Source organism: Lithobates pipiens, unplaced genomic scaffold (genome assembly GCF_037356315.1).
Source record: "Lithobates pipiens isolate NorthernLeopardFrog02 unplaced genomic scaffold, aLitPip1_a1.2 Scaffold_16, whole genome shotgun sequence".
In the NCBI taxonomy this organism is placed as follows: Eukaryota; Metazoa; Chordata; class Amphibia; order Anura; family Ranidae; genus Lithobates; species Lithobates pipiens.
In genome coordinates this window covers 187,341,522-187,366,841 of record NW_027507748.1, presented here as the reverse complement: position 1 = coordinate 187,366,841, position 25,320 = coordinate 187,341,522, and the positions used below count along the sequence as shown (strand labels likewise).

Genomic DNA, 25,320 nt, shown 5'->3' with positions numbered 1-25,320 from the left:
AATCTTTTTTATCTTAATGCATAGAATGCATTAGGTCAAAAAACCTTCTTTAACCACTTTAATTGAACAAGCTGAAGTTAGAAACTGATTGACTACCATTAACAGCTGCACCAGACTTTGCACTTTTTGCGAATAATCTTCACCATCCATGTGTGGGTAAACATTCACCATAGATCATTAACCTAACTACAAAGGCCAAACACACATCTTTTATAATGACAAAATCCAACAGGGGAGCTTTAACCATGGGCAAATGGATGGTAACCTTCCAATCACTCCCAACACGTACAAATCCTCACCATGATTCCATTAAGCTCACAGGGAACAGCTTTACTGATTATCCAGGTGGGTGAACCATCCAGGGATAAACTCCCAGGAGTAACACTCAAAGCAGAGAAAGGGGCATAGTGCCCAATGCTTAAACTGTTATGTTAAAATAAGTAAAATGATACACTCACATTGTAAGCAAAGGGAAAATGCATTGGACTCACAATGTAATGCATAAGAAAGGTATCAGTGCTGTTTGGGAGAAGTACAATGTAACCACTATGTAATGCTGCAATACTTCCCCCACCATCCAGCCTGTTCACTCCAGGATCACACAAGCTCCTACCAACAAGTTTCGTGAGTATAACATCAACAAAGCAAAATACAGGGAAAATGTAGACGACAGGTGAATTAATTAATATAAAAAAGGGAAGCAGGGGGAGAGGTGACTAGCCTCAGCGGGACTTTTAACGGTATCAAACATTGCATATATTGAAGAAAAATCACATAGCAATCAAAGAGGGTTTTTAAAAAAAACTAATTTTCATAGAGATTTATTATACAAAAACATAACAAATTTTGCTAAAACAGCACCATGAATACAGATATACATCCATACAATACATAGAGATCTGGAAGAATCATTTGTGAACTCAGTCAATGTAGTATGATGCTCGACATGTTTCACTCATAAGTGAGTTTCTTCAGGAGCTTTGAATATCATTGACAAGTATAGTACTGCATGGATAGACACATAAAAAGATAATAATTAAATAGTGCAGATTCTTTTATTCACAATGAGCTTTAAAGAGAAAAGCAAAACAAATCGATATGATTACTACATGTAGCATTGCCATAAACAGAATTCAAATAGATGAGTATTGAGGGAACAAAACATTTTGGTCGTTCAGAATCATGGGGGCTGAAAGATCACATACTTACCAACTATATATTTACATAATAGATCAAAATAATCCCGTATTGCAAAAAATGGGGAGCCTCAATGGTGGATGAGGGGATGGGGAAACCATCCGAACAAAATATGCTTGCAGGGAGGTGCTTCAAAATAGCAGTTTAAATAAATTCTATAAAGAGAGGAAAACAAAAATTCATTTCCGAGGGTGGCAACCCCGAATACTCCAACTTTATCTTGAGTCTCCTTCGATTTATTTTGGAGAATAATATATTTGTTTGGTGGCTCCCACTACCTCCAGGTGCAGGGGGTTGCGATGGGGACAAAATGTGCCCCATCGTATGCCAACCTGTACCTGGGGGGGTGGGAGCGACACCTCTTAGCGCAAGAAAACCTACGGACTGCTTTCGATCAGATCCCCATTTGGAGGCGCTACATAGATGATGTTTTTTTTGTTTGGACGGGGACGGAGGGGGACCTGTTTGAAGACCAATGAGTTTCATTTAAAATTCACGTTGGAAAAAAGCCAAATTTCCCTTACCTTTCTAGATCTTCACATTTTCATCAATAATGATAGAAGCCTGTGTCCACTTTGTTTAGAAAGCCTTCACCGGCAAATACGGTGTTACACGCCACCAGTTCTCACCCTCCCCCTTTCGTTTCTAGTATACCTTATAGCCAATACCTCAGAGTGAGGAGGAACTGCAGTGATGACATACTCTTCGAGAGAGAGGCTAAACTGTTACAGGAGCGTTTGCGGCAACGTGGTTACAGCCACAGGTGCCTCAAGCGCGCTTATCTTAAAGTCAAAAAACAAGATAGATCTATTTTGATCTATGGTAATAAAGTCCCTAAGAAGAATGTCTACACCAGAGTCATTATACGTTTCTTGAGGCAGCACCAGCAGATACGTGATGTTTTAAATAAATATTGGTACCTGCTGCGTGCAGACCCTAAAATTTGCAAGTTTGTTGGGGATTGCCCATCTATTACATATAGACGGTCCCAATCACTTTGTGACAAGTTAGTCCGGAGTCATTACAGCCCGGTAGCTAAAACCAAAAATAAGGAAACAGGCAGTAGGCCCTGTCACAAGTGCAATTATTGCCGCTTTTTTGCATCGGAGGGCGGCGGGAGGGGGGATGTCCACTCCCGCCGCCCGTAAGAATGATCAAGCGGCGGAACAGCTGCTATGATCATTCTTATAGTGCAGGGAATCGCTGGCTGAAAATGTCAATATCTGAATGATGTCTGTAGCCTCAGGCATCATTCAGATATAACCCCGGAAAGTCGAGGCCGTCATATGACGTACCTTGGGCACCAAGTGGTTAATAAGCTGTAAAAAAAAAAGTGTTAAAACAAGTCCTCACTCAACTCTCTAGCTGCTTTTAATGTGACGATTTTAATTCTCTAAGATTCTCAAAGATCACAGCAAAGGGGTCAATTCACCAAGAAACAAATACCACATACATTTTTTAGTTCAAATAATTATCTCAAAAGTAGTCAATTCACTAAAATCATGCATTATTTAACAAATGTGTTAAATATTTATGTTTTGCAATATTTATCACTAAAATGTAACATTGTTTTCTTTTTTTTACACTGCAACAGAGGAAGCTAGTGCTGTAAATAAAAATATTATCTCAGAACAATCTCCCTTTGGTGAAATTTATTTTCATTCCTGAGCTCAGAGCAAAACATTTCCACACTGATACATTGTATACGTTTAACCTACTTGCCAGTGCAGAGTTCCCCTCGTTATTTTGTACATTGCTACCAAAAAAATACCAACTGCCTACTGCCAGGTGACAAATAACAAAAGAATGTGTTGTTTTGGTGAATTTTTATTATATTACTTGAATTGACGCTCATCGTGTGATATTTCTGAAAAACTAGTCGTGAACTTCATATTGCATGCAGAATCCTTTAGTGAATTGACCCCAATGACTCTGAAAGTGGTTTGAAAGTCACACTAAATAATATCCTTATTCTCCAAGAATAATCCATACACATCCACTACTTAAAGCAGACCTCCACCCTGAAGTGGAAGGTCCGCTCATCTGATTCCCCCCCTCCTCCGGCGCCACACTTGGCACCTTTCAAGGGGGAGGGGGGTGCAGATACCTGGATAATCCAGGTATCTGCACCCACTTCCGGGACAAGCTAGCCGCAGATGCCCCGCCCCCCGTTGTGTTCTGGGAAACACACAGTTCCCAGGACACAGCAGGGACCAGTGGAGACGTGCAGCGCGACTCGCGCATGCGCAGTAGGGAACCGGGCAGTGAAGCCGCAATGCTTCACTTCCCGATTCCCTGACAGAGGATGGCGGTGGAGGGAGTGGAGAGATGATCGATCGCTCGTCATCTGCCGCCGACATCGCTGGACCCTGCGACAGGTAAGTGTCATTTTATTAAAAGTCAGCAGCTGCAATATTTGTAGCTGCTGGCTTTTAATATTTTTTTTAAAGGTGCAGCTCCTCTTTAAAGTGGTTGTATTGCCCGCTTGCTGATTTTTACCTACAGGTAAGCCTATCATAAGGCTTACCTGTAGGTAAAAAGAATATCTACTAAACCTGCAAGGAGCGTTAATTCTAAAATAAACATTTCAAATTGTGCTAGTATGCAATGCATACTAGCACATTATGCTATTTTCTTGCATGTTTTTTTTTTTTCAGCGCTTTACTGCCGCTTTAATGGTCCTGTAAAAATAATGTATTTTTCATGGTGGTGTTTCTTAAGCCCCATACACACTATCAGCTTTCCTGCTGAGTTTTTCCTTCAGATTTACCAAAACCTATATGAGGTCAAACCTTAGGAGTTTCAATGTGTATGCAATCAGACAGGCCCTTGCATTACATGGTTTTGGTAAGCCTGAAGACAAAAATCAGCAGAAAATCTGATCGTGTGTATGGGGCTTTACTGTGCTTTTCTGCCTCCTTGTAATGATCTCCCTGAGATCATTGAACCTCTCCTTCATCCAACCCCATTTCTGTTTGTTTTGAATAATCAGTGGATGTTAGTTGTAGTCATGTGCACTGCTCTATGTACACTACAAATCCCATAGTCCATAGTTTCTAGTCTATCTTGGGAGTAAGCATATGAGGAAGGCTACATGCCTACATACGGTGATGGGGTCTTAAATAATGAACATAGTCATCTCCCAGCAGGAAGTTGGACCACAGCAGCAAAAAAGGAATTTGGAGATTTGGAGGAGGTTGAGAGAAATAGAAGACACTTTTTTTATGTTAAGAAAACAGACTTAAATATAATTTATTATTTTTAAACCATAATTTAGTATCACTTTATCTGTAGTTATAATTTTTTCATATAATAATCAAATAAAAAAAAAGTCCTGGACCATTTAGATCTCAAGCAGTAGATTATGCAGACACTCTTTCAAAAGCAATAACACACAACAGAAACCTTCTTAGCCCTTGTACACGCGGTCGGACATTCCGGCGGAAAATGTCCGATTAGACCTGACTTTTTTCGTCGGAATGTCCGACCAACAAAGTTTGAGAGCTGGATATAAAAAATTTCCGACAACATGATCCGATCGGACTTTGTCCGATCGTTTGTAGAGAATTCCGATCGGACAAAGTGCCACACATGCTCAGATCAAATTCCTAGACCAAAGCAATTGGCTACTAGCCTGCACATTGCCCCATCGTAACGAAATAACGTGATCACGTTACGAACGATCAGATTTTCCGACAACTTTGTCCGACCGTTTGCATGCAACACCAGTTTCGGACAAAATCCGACAGATTTTGTTGTCGGAATGTCCGACCGTGTGTATAAGGGCTTATAGTGCATTATCATGTTATTAATATCATATTTCATAAAGTAAGGGTTAAAAATAAGCTGGTTCAGTTTAGAAAAGATGCTGCCGCTCAGACCGAACCAATGTCATTGTGCTTAACTCCAACCTATGTAATTTGCACGATAGTTGTCCTCAATGAATATGATGAAACAATTGGCATTTAGAGCCCTGTCCCACACTGTTGGGTGTGGACACTGATAAAATGTGAGCCACAATTTCAATATAGGGACCGTAGTTTACATGCTTAGTAGTTACATTTTTGTTTTGACATGTTAAAAAAAATAGGTCCAGCGCTAAGAAATGTCTTCAACCACCAATTAAATTCAAAATTGCCTTGAAAGTTTGAATATTATTAGTGATGCAGAAAGAAAGGAAGCAACAAAGCAAAAAATAAAGGAAATGCACTCATCCTTACTACTCAACATTAAAACAAACCTTTGGGCAAAAAAAAGCTTATTTTTTTTTCTAACAGCTACCCTGTGCTAGGTACTGTACCAACCCTTGTCTATACTTTCCTTTAAAGATCTTCCTCTACTGATATGATTCCTTCTGTTTCAGTGAAAAAAATTCCAGTATTTGAGTATGGAGGGTGCTTCCCATACAATAACAGTGCTAGTTCTGTGTCCATTAGGTTTTATTATTGTGTGACTTTTTTCACTTCCAATCCCCATGACATATTCTCCAAACAAAAATGGCTAAAGTTACACTCTAATGCCTTGTACACACGGTCGGGCATTCCGACGACAAAATCCATCAGATTTTTTCAGACAGATTTTGGCCCAAACTTGTCTTGCATACACACGGTCGCACAAAGTTATCGGAAAATCCGATCGTTCAGAACGAGGTGACGTAATACACGTACGACAGGACTATAAACAGGCCAGTAGCCAATAGCTTTCGTCTCATAATTTATTCTAAGCATGCGTGGCACTTTGTGCGTCGGAGTTGTCTGCACACGATCGGAATTTAAATGATAGGATTTTGTTGTCGGAAAATTTTACATCCAGATCTCAATCTTTGTGTGTGAAATTCCAATAGAAAAATTCCGATGGAGCCCACACACGATTGGAATTTCCGACAACACAATCCGCATATATTCCGTCGGAAAGTCCGACCGTGTGTACATGGGATAATTGGTGGTGGAATCCTCCACGCTATTCTTACCTACCTGCAAAATTTTCAATTCATGTAGTGATATGCATGCATATTTTATTTGCACAGTTGTTTAGTGTTTTGGGGCAGCACAGTGGTGTAGTGGTTAGCACTCTCGACTAACTGGTTTGAATCCCAACCATGACACTACCTGCCTGGAGTTTGCATGTTCTCCCTGTGCCTGCGTGGGTTTCCTCTGGGTACTCTGGTTTCCTCCCACACTCGAAAGGTAGGTTCGCTGGCTTCTGTCCAAAATTGGCCCTAGTATGTATGAATGTGAGTTGGGGACCTTGGATTGTGGGCTCCTTGAGGGTAGGGACTGATGTGAGTGTGTAATGTATGTGTGGAGTGCTGTGTAAATTGATGGCGCTATATGGGTACCTTAAATAAAAATAGGAATAATTGTAGACATGGACCCACACTCACTCAGGTTGAACTGGATGGATTGGTGTCTTTATTCAACCTTACTAACTATGTAACTATGTTTAGTTTATAAATACACACACAGGGGTCTAGCACTGCATTTATCCTCACTTTTTTCAAATAAATATTCAAGCCTATATCCTATGCATTCCCAGTGTGACAGTGCGAGGCCCTGAAACGGTGTAAGATTAGAAAAGGGAGGTAAAAATGACACAAGGTTCTGAAAATTTCCATTTGAGAAGCTACAGAGTGTGTTCTATGAGTCGAGAAAGCTGTGTTTTAAAGGGTAGCTCCACTTTTATGGGGAAAAAAATAGCAAATAAAGAAAAAATAACATAGCTTATACAATTGCAGCACAAGTAATCAGAAGTCTGCGCTAAGAGGCTGTCACGTACCTTACAGCAGAGTCCGAAATGATGAGGGCGGCCTCTTGCAGGGTCCTGGTCCTAGCACCCCTGGAGGTAGAGACAGAAACTGCTAGGGCAGCAGAAGAGTGCAGGTGCATGTAGTGTATAAATAGTAAATAGCCGGTCAGGAACAAGCAGGAGTGGCAACGGGCTGGCAAAGAGGTACACAAACGTCAGGCAGACTCGTAGTCGGAGACAGGCAGAGGTCGGCAACAGGCTAGGCAGCAAAGTACAAAATAAGAAGACAAAGCCGTAGTCAGAAGCCCAATCCAGGGTCGGTGAAGGTAAACAGAGGTAGACAAGGTTGCAGGGGTAATCCACGAGAGTAGGCAGGGAGAGCCGGGTGTTGAGGATCAGGAGAAGTCAAACAAGGTAACAGCAGGTATACAGGAACAAGTTGAGGCAATCCAGCACTGACAGTAAGTGGCTCCTCATTTAAATAGGGTGCGTGCACTGTGATTCGTTGGCGTGCGTGCATTTGCACGCATACCAGTGCAAAGGATGTGCCTAGTGAGCATATCCATTCCAATGGATCGATGCGCCAATGCGCATATCTGTTCAGGTGGATGCGTCAGTGCGCGTACTGGATCCAGGACTCGTTTGCTCTCGCTTGCGACTTGGCGCACGCGTGTTCGCATTAGAGGGACGAAAGTTGGTGATTAGTGCATGGGAATGAGCATTTGCTGCTGAGATACCCTGACAGAGGCAAGTCAGATTTCAGGCATCCCCTGAAACAAACATTTTTGTTGAGATACTTCCAATAGGAAATCAGTGCTAACGGGATGCAGGCCCAGCAGCTTTACTCATTAGTGCCCTGCAGGTGCTGCAGCTGAGTGATAATTATGAAACCACTCCCATTAGATTTACTTTCCCACATGGACACAGAAAAACACACAGGGATTTCTTCAGCATAACAAAAGGTTGGAATCTGCAAAAAAGATTGTTAAAATCCTTGCAATGTACATGGATCACCTAGAGTAGAATGTGTTTTTTCACAACAAAATTGGAGTTACTCTTTAAGTTTTCTCTGTGTTTTGTAGTCACAGATCAGGACCTGGAGTTTGAAGGTTCCAAAGTGTTTTGGGATGCCGTGCTAGATGCCTGCATCCTGTGTGACTACAGTGTGCAGGATCATTATTAGCCAAACCTGAGGATAGCTCATGGGTCCCATTTTTGGAGACATGAAGTATCACTGCATGCTGACAAGAAGGCTTCAGCTTAGGCCAGGGATATGCAATTAGCGGACCTCCAGCTGTTGCAAAACCACAAGTCCCATCATGCCTCTGCCTCTGGGTTTCATGCTTGTGGCTGTCAGAGTCTTGCTATGCCTCATGGGAATTGTAGTTCTACAACAGCTGGAGGTCCGCTAATTACATATCTCTGGCTTAGGAGATAGGTGGAAGTCAGTATTGCTGTGTCCTAGCTGTGTGCATTGAAGAGTATCTGTTTGCTCTGAAGTGAAGATGTGTGCAATAACGAGAAGCTGTGTGTGATGAAGAGCTTTAAGCTGTGTGCATTGCAAAGTCAATGATCTGAGGGATCAGTTTCTATAGTAGCGGGGCTGCTGAAGCAAGCACAGTTGAGTGGGCTAGCAATTTTCTGTTGCTGATGTTTATTTAGAACCTTTGTGTGGGCAACCAGTGTGAACTAAATGTTTGTGTTGGAACTTTGCTTTTTCTTAATATTTAATTATCCAGACATAGACTGGGTGAAAGGAACCACGCATTCATCTAAGGCTCACCAGTTCCAAAATGTCTTGCAAGACAATTTCATGGATCAGATAGTAAACACTTCAACTAGAAAAAAAGCGTTACTAGACCTACCGATTACTAACCATACAGACCTGATCATGGATGTGGAAATATGGGGCAATTTAGGAAACAGCGATCACAGGTCAATTCGTTTCAGTATAAATCAAACTATATATATATATATATATATATACATACATATATATATATATATATATATATATATATATATATATATATATATATATATATATATATATATATATATATATATATAATAATATATAAAAGAAATAAAAAGTGCTAATTTTAATGGCTAATATGCAAGATGTTGTCCTAAAAAGGGTTTGGGGACCTGGCTCCTGCCCCAGGGGACATGGGTCAATGCCTAAAATGTTTTTAAAAACGGCCGTTTTTTCTGGAGCACTGATTTTAATGACGATTAAAGTGAAAAAAAAGTGAAATATTCCTTTAAATATCATGCCTGGGGGGGTGTCTCTAGTATGCCTGTGAAGTGCCACGTGTTTCCTGAGTTTAGAACAATCCCTGCACAAAATGACATCTAACGGAAAAAAAGTAATTTAAAACTGCTTGTGGTTTTAATGTAATATCTGGTTCCTGCAATATGGATGAAAATCATTGAGAAAAATGGCATGGGTAGCCCCCCCTGCCCATTACCAGCCCCTTTGGGTCTTGTACGATATTAAGGGGAACCCCGTACCCATATTAAAAAAAGGAAAGGCGTGGTGCCCCCAGGCCCTATATACTCAGAACAGCAGTATACAGGCGGTGCAAACAAGACAGGGACTGTGTAGGTTTGTTGTGTTAAGTAGAATCTGTTTGTAATTTTGAACTGGTACATTTTTAAAGTCTAGCTCAAGTCACAAAATCTATTTTTAAGCTTTTTGGAAAACGTAGGGAAGGGTTATCACCCCTGTATAATTTGTTTTGCCGTCCGTCTTTTTTCATCTCACTTCCTGTTGTCTCCTTCCGTTTGCAAGTAGGAGACGTTTGTAAGTTGGATGTTTGAATGTAGGGGTCTGCCCTATATGCTCTGCAGAAATGGCAGAACAAGGTTTTGGTGTTGCCACAACACTGTAAGCCCTCAAAGTAAATCTTGGTGGGCGCTGGAGCGCCCTGCTGTGAACGATTATATCAAGAAAAATTGGGCCTTTGGTGGTTGTGGTGCTGGTGCCACAACACTATAAGTCCTCACAGTTACTCTCAGTGGGCGCAGGAATGGGCCCTGCTGTTAAATATTATATCAAGAATTGTAATTACATGCCCCTGTTAAACCGGGGCTGAAAAATTGGGCCTTAGGCACTGGTGCTGGTGCCACGACACTGCAACCTCTTCCATATACTCTAGTTGTAGTGCAGGAATGAGCCCTGCTGCAAAGCATTGCTTCAAAAATTTTAATTAAATGCCCCTGTTGAACAGGGGCTGAAAAATTGGGCCTTAGGCACTGGTGCTGGTGCCACGACACTGCAACCTCTCCCATATACTCTAGTTGTAGTGCAGGAATGAGCACTGCTGCAAAGCATTGCATCAAAAATTAAATGTTAAATGTTAAACAGGGGCAGAAAAATTGGGCTGGTGGCATCACCCAGAACCAAAAATGTTCTTCCAAGATATTAGCGGAGGAAGAAGAGGATAGACAATCAACATAACAGGACAGTCACTCAGCATCAGCATAGGCAGTCTTCAAGGGATGTGACATTTAAAAAAAAAAAAAAATTTGGTTACATCCGCTTCAGGTGCTCGGTAGCTGCGGGTGATCCAAGACTGATTCAACTTTATGAAGGTCAGTCGATCAACCGAGTCGGTGGACAGGCATACCCTGTGATCGGTAACAAAGCCACCAGCAGTACTGAAGGTGCGTTCCGAAAGAACGCTGGATGCAGGACAGGCCAGTAGCTCAATTGCATACTGTGCAAGCTCTGGCCAGTGATCCATCCTCAAGACCCAGTAAGCCAGAGGATTTTTGGTGGGAAAGGTGTGCAAGTCTGACCTTGCCCCTAGGTATTCCTGCACCATGTAAATCAGACGCTGGCGATGGTTGCTGGAACCGATCATACCTTGGGGTTGTGGACTAAAAAATTGTCTGAATGCATCGGTCAGATGGCCACCTTCTCCACTGCTCCTTCTGACCAATGCCTCAGCAACACGTTGTCCAGAACCAGGAGTTTGTAACCTCCCAGTCTCTGGGAACGCGTTGCACAGACCTTTCTGCAAGGCCTCCCGGACATGTCTCATCCTCTGCTCCCTCTGCGACGGCAAGATAAGGTCGGAAACCTTACCCTTGTACCGTGGATCAAGGAGAGTGGCCAGCCAGTAATGGTCCCTCTCCTTGTTTCAAAGAATACGAGGATCCTTCCGCAGGCTTTGCAGGATCAGGGAGGCCATGCAGTGCAGGTTAGCTGAAGCATTCGGTCCGGAGTCCTCTGGGTCACTAAGGACAACATGATCCGCAGCTACCTCCTCCCAGCCACGTACAAGTCAACGGGTTTCTTGGGACTGTAAATCATCCCTACAAGACTGCTGCTGCTGCTGATGCTGAGTGCCAGCCTCCACCTCCATGCTGACACAATCCTCCTCCTCCTCCTCCTCCTCCTCCTCCTCCTCCTCCTCCTCTTCCTGTGTGATGGGTGGGACAGCAGGAACACTGTCTGGATAAAGGGGGCCTTGAGAGGCAAGGAAGTCCTCTTCTTCCTGCCTCTGTTCTGCCTCAAGTGCCCTGTCCATTATTTCACGCAGCGTATGCTCCAACAGGTGGACAAGAGGTACAGTATCACTGATGCATGCACTGTCACTGCTCACCATCCTTGTGGCCACCTCAAATGGTGACAGAACAGTGCATGCATCCCTGATCATGCCCCACTGGCATGGTGAGGAAAAAACCAAGCTCCCCTGACCCTGTCCTGGCGCCGTAGTCGCACAGGTACTCATTGATCTTCCTCTGCTGCATGTGCAGCCGCTGCAGCAAGGCCAACGTTGAGTTCCACCTGGTGGGCATGTCACATATAAGGCGGTTCTTGGGCAGGTTCAACTCCTTTTGGAGCTCAGCCAGCTGAGCACAGGCATTAAATGATCAGCAGAAATGCACACAGACTTTCCTGGCCTGCTTCAGGACATCCTGTAAGCCAGGGTACCTGCCCAAGAACCGATGTACCACCAGGTTAAGGACGTGAGCCACACAGGGCACATGGGTCAGTTGTCCCTGTCGGAGGGCGAAGAGGAGGTTGGTGCCATTGTGGCAAACCACCAATCCTGGCTTAAGTTGGCATGGCATTAACCACCTCTCGGCCTGCCCCTGCAGAGCTGACAAAGTGTGGCTCCTGTCCCCCAAACAAACCAGCGCAAGCACGGCATGGCATCGTTTTGCCTGCGTACTTGCGTAGCCCCTTGAACTCCTATGGAGCACCGCTGATTCCGAGGACAGAGCACTGGAAGAGGCCATGGAGGAAGAAGAAGAGGAGGGGGTGGAGGAGAGAGGTGTTTCACAACCAATAGTAGCATTTTGGAGGCGTGGTGGCGGAACAACCTCCAACACTACTGCACCTTGTCCTGCATCCTTCCCAGCTGCCAGAAGAGTGACCCAATGGGCCGTGAAAGACAGGTAAAACCCCTGTCCATGCCTGCTGGACCATGAGTCAGCGGTAATGTGCACCTTACCGCTGACCGCTCTGTCCAGTGCGGCAAGGACATTGCCTTCCACATGCCGGAATCGCCTTCCGTGAGAAAAAGTGGCATTTGGGGACCTGCCACTGAGGAACCGCACATTGTACAAACTCACGGAAGGGGGCTGAGTCTACCAACTGAAAAGGCAGCAGTTGAAGTGCTAGCAATTTAGCCAAGCTAGCATTCAACCGCTGGGCATGTGGATGGCTGGGAGTGAGCTTCTTTCGACGATCCAGCAGCTGGGGCAGCAAAATTTGCCTGCTATAATCGGACGTGGGTGTACTGCTAGCAGAGTGCCCGCAAGCACTTGGCTGTGACACACCTAATTCTACACCTTCATTCCTCTCAGCGCAGGTTTTAGAGAGGACTGAAGGTCTAGTGGGGTTGGAGATCCCAGCTGATGAGGAGCAAGGAGAGGTCCGCTTTGTTCTTTGGTGTGGGTCTTTGAGGTACGCTTGCCAAGGAGCTGCATGGCAGGTCAACATATGTCTGGTCAAGCATGTGGTGCCCAAGCGGCTGATGTTTTGGACACACGAGATACGCTTGAGACATATGTTGCAAATAGCAGTGGTGCGATCTGATGCACTCGTCTCAAAAAAGGCCCACACCAAAGAACATTTAGAATAACGCCCTGCACAGGCGGAGCTCTGCGGTGTGATTCAGTCGGTATGCTGCCTCTAAGCTGGCCCCCGGAGGGCATCCTGCCTCGTAGATGTGCCTCCTCCTCCTCCTCTCTCCTACCAGGCACCCACGTGGAGTCAGTGCCCTCATCATCCCCTCCCTCTTCATCGCTGGAGCAAACCTGGCAGTGTGCTGCAGCTTGTGGAACATGACTGCCAGATTGCTGTCCTTCTTGAGCATCCCCTCTCTCTGTGCTCATGCTACTGCCTTCCTCTAGCTGAGTATCATCATCAGAGCCTACAAAACACTGGTCATCCTCCTGGAGCATGTACCCAACACTGTGCTCAAAGAGTTCAGGGGACTCCTCAGGAGGATGTGGTGGGTCTAGGGAAGGAGTCCCTGATGATGACATTGAGACGAGGGAAGACGATGCGTTGGCAGCTGCTTTGTTAGTACCCTGAGCCTGGGTGAGAGAGGATGAGGAGGATGAAGAGGGCTTGGTCATCCACTGTACCAAGTCTTCGGCGTGATGCGGCTCAACACGTCCAGCTGCCGAAAATAAGGACAAGCGTGTCCCATGGCCACGTGCTGATGACGATGCACCGCATCCACGCCCAGCACTGTTGTCTCTAGACAAAGAGCCTGCTTTCCCTCTTTTATCGGCTCGTGCCTGTGTGCCTCTCCTTGTTGGCCTTCCAGACATGGTAATGGCCTGAAGGGAGATGGGAAAACGGCAAATGGGTAGTGTATATTGTGCTGGAGGCACACAGCACCCACTAACTCCTGCAGATGGCTCAATTAGAGAAGAGTAAAATAGGTGGATAATGGTGTATACTGTGGTCAGGGCACACAGACAACAACCACAAACTCCTGCAGCTGGCTGAAAGCTCAATTACAGAAGAGCAATATAGCTATATAGGTGGATAATGGTATATACTGCGCTCAGGGCACACAGATAACACCCACAAACTCCTCCAGCTGGCTGAAAGCTCAATTACAGAAGAGCAATATAGCTATATAGGTGGATAATGGTATATACTGCGCTCAGGGCACACAGACAACACCCACAAATCCTGCAGCTGGCTGAAAGCTCAATTACAGAAGAGCAATATAGCTATATATTAAGAATGCTAAATCGGTGGATAACGGACATTGTATACTGCGTTGAAGGTACACAGAGAACACCCACTAACTCCTACAGACGCCAACTCACTACACAAGGCCGCCACGCTGGCGGCCTTATATAGTGTGGGGTGTGTACTACACAGCCTGAGCCTGTGTCCAATCATGGCTCTCCTCGCTGCCGGCACTGTGATTGGCCAAGCAAGCGGGGTCACAGTGCATGCTTGGCCAATCATGAGCCAGCAATGCACTGTGATGGCGCAGTGCATTGGGGGCTGTGAGCGCCACACAAATTTGGCACGAATGGCCCACAGGGTTCTGGCTTCGCTGAATGGGCGAACAACCGATGTTTGAGTCGAACATGCGTCCAACTCGAACACCAAGCTCATCCCTACACATTACTATAGTGCTGTGCTCACCCTGAAAAATTGCTTACATACACCCAAATTCTATATCCCATGGAGGGCCTTTCATTCCTTGACAAATTATAAGGGTTTTTTTTACTTTTGTTTGTTTTTGTTTAGGAATATACTTGTCACTAAAAAAAGCTTAGTTTTCCTATGTAACAGTACCAAAAAACATTTATTTTTGTTATTGTGGACACATAATTATTCTACATACTGTGTTATCAATTCTAAGAGAGTACCCTTATACAGTCCCAGAAATGTTTAGAGCAAGACTAAACTCTCCTATCTTTTGCAGCCAAGGAAGTTGCCATCTTAGTGCCAGGGGGTGCCGGCCAATGGATTACTGCCAGCACCTGGAAATCATGAATTTATACAGGACAGAGCCCTGTCTATAAAAATACGGCAAAGCCCTGTCCTGTCAGTGGGGAAGCAATAGATTTTCTTTCCCTGCAAAGCAGGGAGTAAAATTGATACTTCCCCTAGTAAAAGCACCTCCCACAGTACACCAAAACACAGGCTAGGCACATACTTAACCCTTTGATTGCCCTAGATGTTTAACCCCTTCCCAGCCAGTGCCATTAGTACACTATATTTTTAGCATAACTTTTGTGCAAACCAATATATATACGCTTAAGGGGATTTTTCTTTTTACCAAAAAGATCTAGAAGAATACATATTGACCTACATTTATAAAGAAATTTGTTTTTGTTTTGTTTTGTTTTTTGTTTTGTTTTTTATTGGATATGTTTTATAGCAGAAAGTAAAAAATATATATATTTTTTTCCAAAATTGTCAGTTTTTTTTGTTTAGAGTGCAATTAAAAACACAGTGGTGATCAAATACCACTAAAATAGTTATATTTGTGCGAAAAGGAAGACACAAATTTTGTTTGGGTAAAGTGCCGCATAACCAGCTAAAGTAACGCAGTGCCATATCGCAAAAAATGGCCTGGTCATGAAAGGGGGTAAATCTTTGGGAGGTCAAATGGTTAAAGCAACTTTGTACCTAGCGGCTACATATAATTTAGCCTTCAGTATATACATCTTAAAACTAGGAGAGCCCTAAAAGCCTTATAACATAATAGTAATAAAGTTGACTGGCGATTTTGATCTGATTGAGTGTTCTTTAAGACATGAGTACTGAGAATTCCTTATTACACATACACAATATAGTGCATGTATATGCATTAATCATATTATACTGAAATTGGAGCTAGTCTTACAATGACTAATGCGATCCAATCCATGACACAGAGCACATAAAGATTTCATGGCTGGAGTATCACACACAAGTGGAAGTAGTGTATAATATACTGAGTAATTAAGACCCCAAAGAATTGATAGTCATTTGTTATGCATCATTTGGCTATTGTACAATGCACATACATTAATATGATATTCCAGCTACCTGAATTGATTACAGTATTTAAGGGACAGTGTAAATGTGATGATTTATAGGTTTTTAAATAGCAGAGTGCATAAGTTCAACATTTGCATGCATACTTTAAAATGCAAGCTTTGTGTTAGGAACTACTACTTCATTCTGATTTATTCATTGTTACTTTTTATTGTTATAAATCTACTTTATATTTACATATGTACAAAGTATGCCCTCAAATACAGTCTTGTTGTGCATGCTCAGTGACATAATATTATAATATACTGATATTGCAAAATAAGGTTGTTCCAAACTTTGAATAATTTGTTAGGCATTCCTGTGTAGAACATCCATGTGGTGTGGGAGCATCTGTATTCTTTAACCAAATCCTGCCCAGCATAGGTTGTCCTCTAAGCCCTTGTACACATGGTCGGACATTCCGATGGACAATGTCCGATAGGGCCGTGCTGTCGGATAATCTGACAGTGTGTGGGCTCCATCGGACTGTTTCCGCCGGAGTATCCGACGGACCAAGTTTTCCAGCTGGGCTATAAAATTTTCCAACAACATGACTTTTTTCCTATCTTGTGTAGAGAATTCCGATCCGACAAAGTGCCACACATGCTCAGATCGAATTCCTAGACCAAAGCTATTGGCTACTAGCCTGAACGTAGTCCCGTCCTAATGAAATAACGTCATCACGTTAAGTACGATCGGATTTTCTGACAACTTTGTCCAACTGTGTGTATGCAACAGTTTCGGACAAAATCTGTTGGACAAAATCCGACGGATTTGGTTGTTGGAATGTCCGACCGTGTGTATAAGGGCTTAGACTCACTGAGGTGCTATGGGGAGGGTATACTGCAATAAAAAAGCATGACAGAAGGACCTTGACCTGGTCTAATAAGTAACACCTAGTAGCCCCGACCATCCTTAGGCCTTAAAGCACTGGTTTCATTTCAGAGCACATTCCCTTCTTGCGGTTAGGAAATGGAACGGTTCATATAATGGAAGCCTTTACCTCCTTTACTGGAACACAGTTGCTTTTTAGTCATCCAAACTGGTGAGTTGAAGTATCTTGTTGGGGGTGGGGTTCCAGAGTCCTACACTCCATGTCAAAGAGATGTGATTAGTCATCGCCCCCCCACTAGGAAGCTTTCATAAGCTAAGATTGCATTTTTTGCTATGACTTGGTCCTTAAACACTTCTCATAACCAAAGCTCCAGGCAGGCTACTGCCAGAGCATTTTATACAGGGCCCTCTACCCAAGATGTCCCCCACTGGCAGGGCCAGGGGAGACATTTCCTCACTCTCTATGGTACATCCCACTCACTACTCATTTTGGTTTACTTTCAAAAGGTTTACTGAACCAGAAGTATGCAGGTTGGGATGTGGCAGCCAGAATAGATATACGTGCTGATCTGAGGAGCTTTGTTGTCACCACCTGGTCCTGAAAATATCCTGCCATCTTTATACCTCAGCTGGACTCCTAGTATAATTTAGAATTGCACCATGGCAGAGAAACTGGCCCACTTACAGCACTCCCAATATTATTCAGCCCACTCTGCCCCATGTGCATACTTAAATCGGCAGTTCAACTCCTCTTCAGGTGAACTTTAACCCCCAGGTGTGCGATTCCCTGCTTCTGTAAAGCTGATCCCTGACGCGCAACTTAGAAACAGAGAACTGACATATCCCATGCTTATTCCTGCCAAGCTGCAAATAATAGTAGATAGAAAACCATCGTTCTTCACTACACTCCCAAAAGTTGTTGCAGGGCTTCAGGAAAGATCCTAATGCTCACCTCACAACACTCTACACCCTTTCATTTACCTACTAAAGTTTCCAGATTTGCACTGCCACGCACACCATGTTACTGCAGCATGCCTATCATACGTATGTCTCTTTGACCACTAGTGACCTGTTCTGCTATAAACCTACTGTTATAGTCATAACATCAGCATATGCTATCCCCTTTTCTCCTTTTGGTAACTTTGAATCCCCCTGACTACATCCTTAGACCACATGTAAACCACCCAGGGCCTACAAAATAATCCTCTCGTGGTCAGCCATATGATCATGGCAGGTTGCTTACATAACTTTGTCTCCTAGTTCTGGCTTCCTTTTGTTCAACAAACACTTTGCAATATCACCATGGGTTCTACTTAACTTTACATACTGGCTCCTGCATCAGATACATTTTGGTATTCATGTTCCCTCAATCAACTGTAGTTCCCCAGTTCTAGCAGCACTCATGCAGCCCCAGACCATAACACTCCCACCACCATGCTTGAGGGTAGGTAAGACACACTTGTCTTTGTACTGGTTGTCACCACACACACTTGATACCATCTGAACCAAATAAGTTTATCTTGGTCTCATCAGACCACAAAACATGGTTCCTGTATTCCATGTCCTTGTCTTCAGCAAACTGTTTGCAGGCTTTCTTGTTCATCACCTTTAGAAGAAGCATGCTTCTGGAATGACAGCCATGCAGTCAAATTTGATGCAGTGTGCGGCATATGGTCTGAGCACTGATAGGCTGACCCCCCACCCCTTAAACCTCTGCAGCAATGCTGGCAGCACTCATACGGCTATTTCCAAAGACAACCTCTGGATATAACGCTGAGCATGTGCACTCAACGTCTTTGGTTGACCATGGCGAGGTCTGTTCTGAGTAGAACATGTCCTTTTAAACCGCTGTATGGTCATGGCCACTGTGCTGCAGCTCAGTTTCAGGGTCTTTGCAATATTTTTATAGCCTGGGCCATCTTTATGTAGAGCAACAATTATTTTTTTCAGATCCTCAGAGCGTTCTTTGCCATGAGGTGCCATGTTGAACTTCGAGTGACCAGTATGAGCGAAAACATCAAATTTAACACACCTGCTTCCCATTCACACATGAGACCCTTTAACACTAACGAGTCATATGACACCAGGGGCGGAAAATGGCTGATTGGGCCCAATTTGGACATTTCCACTTGGGGGTGTACTCATTTTTGCCAGTGGTGTAGACGTTTATGGCTGTGTGTTGTTATATTGAGGGGAGAGTAAATTTACACCATTATTCAAGCTGTACACTCACTACTTTACATTGTAGCAAAGTGTAATTTCTTCAGTGTTGTCACATGAAAAGATATAATGGCTGCACATTGCCACAGCTGCTTCCAATGCCCTGGGAGCACAAGGATGCATCACAGAAAAGCAATTAGTGGATAGAGAAAAAGTTTTATCACCAGATAACAGGAAGTGCCTGAGCAAGAATTACTAGGTAAGCTTTTCAACTAAGATTAAGTTGTAAAGCTTACCTGTAGAAGAAAATCTGGTCACCAACATAACTCAGCTGTCTGAAAGAGCCTGTATGAATCACAGGAATAGAAAGACAGAAATAAAACCCCTTTGTCAGGTTACACCCTTCTGCATATGGGTGCCTGAGTCCATGCAATATAAATTCCTGCATATTTTTCCCACCCTGAACATTCAGATGCTGCGTACAGATACACATAAATGGCTGCTGTGCAGCTGTACTAATTTATTTTATCAATGCTCATGTACACATGCATATGCAAAAAATGTAAAAAAGAAAACTTGAACATGAACCCCCAGCGTATACCCCAATACAACTGCACACAGCCATTCATGCCTACAGGTGGCTATATGCAGCACCTGGGCTTTTGGGTGGGGGAAATATATCTGGAATTTTACATTGCACAGGCTCAGGTACCCAATAAGTTCACATATACAGTATGTATTTCAACCATGTAGATAGTGGTTTGCCTGCAGTTCAGTTTTAAATACAGAACGCTGAAACATAGTTACATAGTTAAATAGTAAGTCAGGTTGAAAAAAGACACAAGTTCATCTAGTTCAACCAATTAAAAAAATAAATAAATCAAACAATCCCATATGCACAATCCTATACCCACAGTTGACCCAGAGGAAGGCCAAAAACTCCAGCAAAGCATGATTCAGTTTGCTCCAGCAGGGGAAAATATTCCTTCCTGATCCCCACAATCAGATATTCCTTGATCAACTTTACCTATAAATGTTAGTACCTAGTTATAGTATGTACATTTCCAGGCTTTTTTTTTTTTTTTTTTTTTTATAAATTGTATTTTTATTGAGGAAAATTTCCACAATAAACTTGTACAAACATTTCTGCATCAAGAGATGATTGTCTGAAACAAATGTCACTACCAAATGAATAAGAGATAAGAAGTAAAAAAAAATAAAAAAAAAATACAGGTAGAAATGGAAATCATAAGGGAAAACTAAAATAAGCAAATATTATGAATACATAGTGCAAAGATGTGGGCTTAGACCAAAAGTTGTTAATAACTAGTTGATTGTCTGACAGAGTAGGTACCTTGTACATGTAGAGCTTTTCTCAGGAGATAAGGTGTAAGCTGGATATCTACCAGGCAAGGGAGATGGTAAGACATATAATTAAAGCTAGATACAGTGGGGTATAGGTATCGCAGAGGAGATTAGGAGTATGTTAATGACAGGATGGCAAGGGGCCTAGTTATCTAAGAAGATTGCCCGTAGACCGAGGTGTCCCAAAGAGCCCAAATCTTATCAAACCTGTCAATGCCATCCTCCACCATAGCTGTCATGTGCTCCATTCTGCGAATGTTCTTGATACTTTGCATCAATTGAGTTTGAGTTGGGGTTTGAGTAGATAACCAGTTAGAAGGTATTGCTCTTTTGGCTGCAAGCAGGATAAAGGAGGCAAGTTTGTTTGTGGCCTTTCCCAGGCCTGGAATAGGAAGACCTAGGAGGGGATGAATCAGATCCATTGAAATAGGGGTGGTAAAAATCTGTTGAAGCATTAGTGATACCATGGACCAGAAGGGAGTGATCAAATCACATTGCCAGAAGATGTGGTAGTGTGACCCTCTGGTTTTCCCATACCTCCAGCACATAGGAGAAAGAGTAGGGTCGTATTGATGAATGACCTCAGGGGTCTTTTACCAAAACATTAAGACTTTATTTGCTGTCTCTCTCTGTGCCACACATCTAGAAATTTGTGGAGGACCAAATTTTGGACCACTACGGGGCTGTAATTTGTTGTTGTGTGAGCTGTGACCATTTATGCATGTAGGAGTTAGAGTGAGCTGTGAGAGATGTCTGCTCCTGGAGTATTTGGTAAATGCTAGAGATAAGTTGTGCCTGATGGGGACCTTGAGAACAGATAACTTCAAAGGGCGTCAGCTTGGTGAGGGTAAGGGTGGGAGAAAGTTTTGAGAAATAATGGGTTATTTGGAGATATGAGTACCTCAGATGCTTTTAGATTGAAGAGCCGGAAAGCGTCTAATTTTACATGTGACTGGATGGACAAAGTGGTGGGGTTGAAACACTCCCTCTTTTGCCCAAGGGAACATATGGAAATGTGAAAGACTGTCAGGGATTAAGGAGTTGAAAAGTACATTGGATAGGGGGGCAAAGGGATGACAGAGCAAATTTGGAGAGGCAGGAGCGCCACAGCCTGAGTATGAACAACATGGGACCCAGGCAGAGGTCTTGAAGCCTGGGATCCGATGCTGCCTCGGGGACAATACTAGGGATCCAGGCTTTTTTTAAAGAAACCTACTGAGCTGGCCAGAACCAGTTCTTGGGGGAGTCTATTCCACATTTTCACAACTCTTACTGTGAAGAAACCTTTCCATATCTGGAGATAAAAATGTATTTTCCTCTAGACGTAAAGCGCACCCCCTTGTACGCTGTGATGACCTTAAAGTGAATAACTCAACACCAAGTTCACTATATGGATCCCTTATGTGTTTGTACATGTTGATTCAAACATGGTAAATGGTATTGTAGATTAAAGTTTACTACAATTGTTGTACTAGATTTTGAACTAAAAAAAATGAAGGTTTCAGTTACAGGTATTGTATTGGTTATTGTAGAGAGCACAATCAAATGTAGAGCATTTCAAAATGTCAATCATGTCATCAAGGTGTGTTTCAGGGCTTTCAGTCCACATGTGTTTTAGCAAATAGGGTAACAAAGATGTTTCCTCACACATGGGTGTATTCAGAAAAATACAAAGCACTCAAAGTTCAGCCTCTTAGGCCGCGTACACACGCGGGGACTGTTCGCCCAACTTTGTCCGCTGAACAGTGTTTCGGCAAACAGTCCGCTCGTGTGTGGGCTTTCAGCGTACAGTTTCAGCGAACAGTCCGCTGAACAAGGTTTTTCGGAAATTCCGAAAAACTGTCCGCTGAAACAAAGCGAACAGTCCCCTCGTGTGTAGGCTTGTTCGTCAAACTAAGTTCCGCGCATGCTCAGAAAGGATTTACATGCCGAAAGTTATAATGCAGTGTATAGGACGTCGTATTTTTCGTCCCGTCGTACGTGCCGTTCACGTCATCGCGCACGGTTTCAGCAAACTGTTCGTCCGTCGTGTGTGGCCATGTCCGTCCATGCTAATTTTGAGCGGACTGTTTGCCGAAACTGTTTGACGGACAAAGTTGGGCGAACAGTCCCCGCGTGTGTACGCGGCCTTAGTTAAAGGATTACTAAACCCTAATTTTTTTTATTTTTTTTTTATAAATAACAAATATTTCATACTTGCCTTCACTGTGCAGTTGGTTTTGCACAGAGTGGCCCTGATCCTCTTCTGGGGTCCCTTAGTGGTGCTGGTGGCCCCTCGTCTTCTCAAGTGCTTCGTCGGATAAGCGCTCTCCTTTGGGTCACCCATGCTGGCACACTCTCGAGTCCTGCTTCTGAGCCATAGCTGGTGTGCTCATCCCTGAGGCTAGAAAGACAGGGCTCAAATAAGTAAAACAGGGGTTCTGGGGGGCTGCAGCATGAGAGAAGGTTTTTCACCTTAATGCATAGAATGCTTAACTGTTCACATATGCAGCATCATCTTAACTGCAGATCAAATTAGAGGCTAAGATGGCAACCCTTGTGTTTTTTCACCTTAATGCATCCTATGCATTAAGGTAAATAAACTTCTGTTACTGTGCAGCCCCCCGTTTTACTCACCTGAGCTTGTTCGTTCCCCTGTTGGAGACACGCTCTACCTCTCTGGCTCTTGATTGGATAGATTGATTGTAGCACAGCCATTGGCTCCCGCTGCTGTCAATCAAATCCAATGACGTGGGGGGCGGGGACGAGTCCGGGATTCTGTGTCTATGGACGTAAATACTGGACTCAGGAGTGCACCCGCACGGTAACACCCAAGGGGAGCTCTTCTCCTAGGGGTTTACCGATGCGGGGAGGAACTGTGAGCGTCGTTGGGGGACCCCAGAAGACGATGATCTGGGCCACTCTGTGCAAAACTAACTGCACGGTGGAAGTAAGTATGATATGTTTGTTATTTTAAGAAAAAAGGGTTTACAACCTCTTTAAGTTCCGCTTTAAACTAGTAACATTTAAAATATATTTAAAATAATAATTCAATGGTGTTGTTTTTATACCTGTCTAGCTTTAACCACTTCCCATCTGTCATATAGCAAACTGATGGCCGGAAAGTGGTTTCATTATCCTGACTGGGCATCATATGATGTCCATTAGGATAAGCCACAATTGGGGGGACGCAGCATGGCGATCATTAGGTAAAGAGCTAGAGACTAGAGACTCTTTACCATGTGATCAGCTGTTTCCAATCACAGACATTTATCGGCTTTTCCTCTGCACTGACAGACGTGAGTAGAGGAGAGCCGATCGGCTGCTCTCCTGACAGCCCTTCGAGGATGCCCACCAGTAATGACAACCAGGGATGCCCATCCATGGTCACCAGGGATGCTAATCAGTGCCCATTAGAAGTGCCAATCCATGCCCATTATAGATACCAATCAGTGCCCATCAGAAAGGCCTGCCAGTGCCTCCTCATCAGTGCTGCCTATAAGTGCCACCCATCAGTGTCCATCAGTGCCGCCTATGCCCATCAGTGCTCCCTATCAGTGCTACATATTAGTGCCCATCATCAGTGCCACCTTATAAGTGCCCATCAGTGCAGTCTTATCAGTGCCCATCAGGGAAGGAGAAAACTTACTTATTTGCAACATTTTATAACAAAACAACTTTTTGTTTTTTGTTTTTAAACATTTTCGGCCTTTTTTTAAATTTGTTTAGCAAAAAATAAATACCCCAGTGGTGACATACCAGCAGAAGAAATCTCTATTTGTGGGAACAAAATTATGAAAATTTTGTTTGGGTACAGCTTTGCATGACTGCGCAATTGTCATTTAAAATGGGACCTCACTGAAAGTTGACAATTGGCTTGGGCAGGAAGGGGGAAAGTGCCCTGTATTGAAGTGGTTAAAAAAGTATCTTTCCATAAATAAATGGATTGTCCACTTTTATTCACAGTGAGCAATTGAATCTAAATTTGTGTGATGAAAAACAGGCCTGCTGACAGGTAGGATTTTTATGATGAGAGACCCTATTGGTCAGCATTTGAGGCAATTTAATTCCACTTGAAAGTTAAGCCACTGGATGGACTGTTAAAATATGAAACACACTGATCACATACTATATGAAAGGTTATATTAAATCCCTCTCATCATTATCTCAAGAATTATGCCCTGTACACACAGTAGGAGATTCCGATGACAAAATCTGTTGGATTTTTTCAGACTGATTTTGGCCCAAACTTGTCTTGCATACACACGGTCGCACAAAGTTGTCGGAAAATCTGATCGTTCAGAACGAGGTGACGTAAATCACGTACAATGGGACTATAAAGAGGGCAGTAGCCAATAGCTTTCATCTCCTAATTTATTATGAGAATGCGTGGCACTTTGTGCGTCGGAATTGTCTACACAGAATCGGAATTTAAACTATCAGATTTTGTTGTCGGAAAATTTTAGATCCAGATCTCAAACTTTGTGTGTGAAATTCCGACAGAAAAAGTCAGATGGAGCCCACACACGCTCAGAATTTTTGACAACACAATCCGATCGCACATTTTCCGTCATAAAATCCGACCGTGTGTACTAGACATAACACTTCTCTGGGGCTCTCTCCCTAATGCTGAGGAAGGAAAATGCTTAATATAAATATGAAAGCATTTTTTTTCTAAATTTATTTTCATAGAAATGGTTTGATGGTGGATTTTCAAACAGTCTTCCTATTATGCCAACTGGACGAACTATAACCGTATCACCATTTTCTGGTCTTCAAGATATTTGCCCTAAAGATAAGAAACATGCGGATATGTATTTTAAGGTTGCAAACCAGGACATGCTGGTAAGATATTTTGTTTGCAATTGTACACTATTATTATGTGAAGTGTATGGTATTGATGACAATATTTTGCAAACTCAATCTCAAAAATGACATTATTAAAAGTGGGGCATAAATTATAAAGTGTAGTTTATTTTATTGCAAAAGCAGTGTGATGTATTATAGTTTGAGTAATTCCA

At 43.2% G+C, this 25,320-nt stretch overlaps 1 protein-coding gene across 6 annotated transcripts in view; it reads left to right on the top strand.

Moving 5' to 3' along the window:
- Positions 1-25,320, top strand: part of PNPLA4 (patatin like domain 4, phospholipase and triacylglycerol lipase) — a 126,437-nt gene that overhangs the window by 58,721 nt on the left and 42,396 nt on the right. For 5 of the 6 annotated variants that reach the window (XM_077480830.1, XM_077480831.1, XM_077480828.1 and 2 more), the window contains one exon: positions 24,992-25,144. The exons of the other annotated variant lie outside the window; for it this stretch is intronic. In XM_077480830.1, the coding sequence (XP_077336956.1) occupies positions 24,992-25,144 (153 nt within the window). The remainder of the gene's footprint in view (positions 1-24,991; positions 25,145-25,320) is intronic. 6 annotated transcript variants of the gene reach the window in all.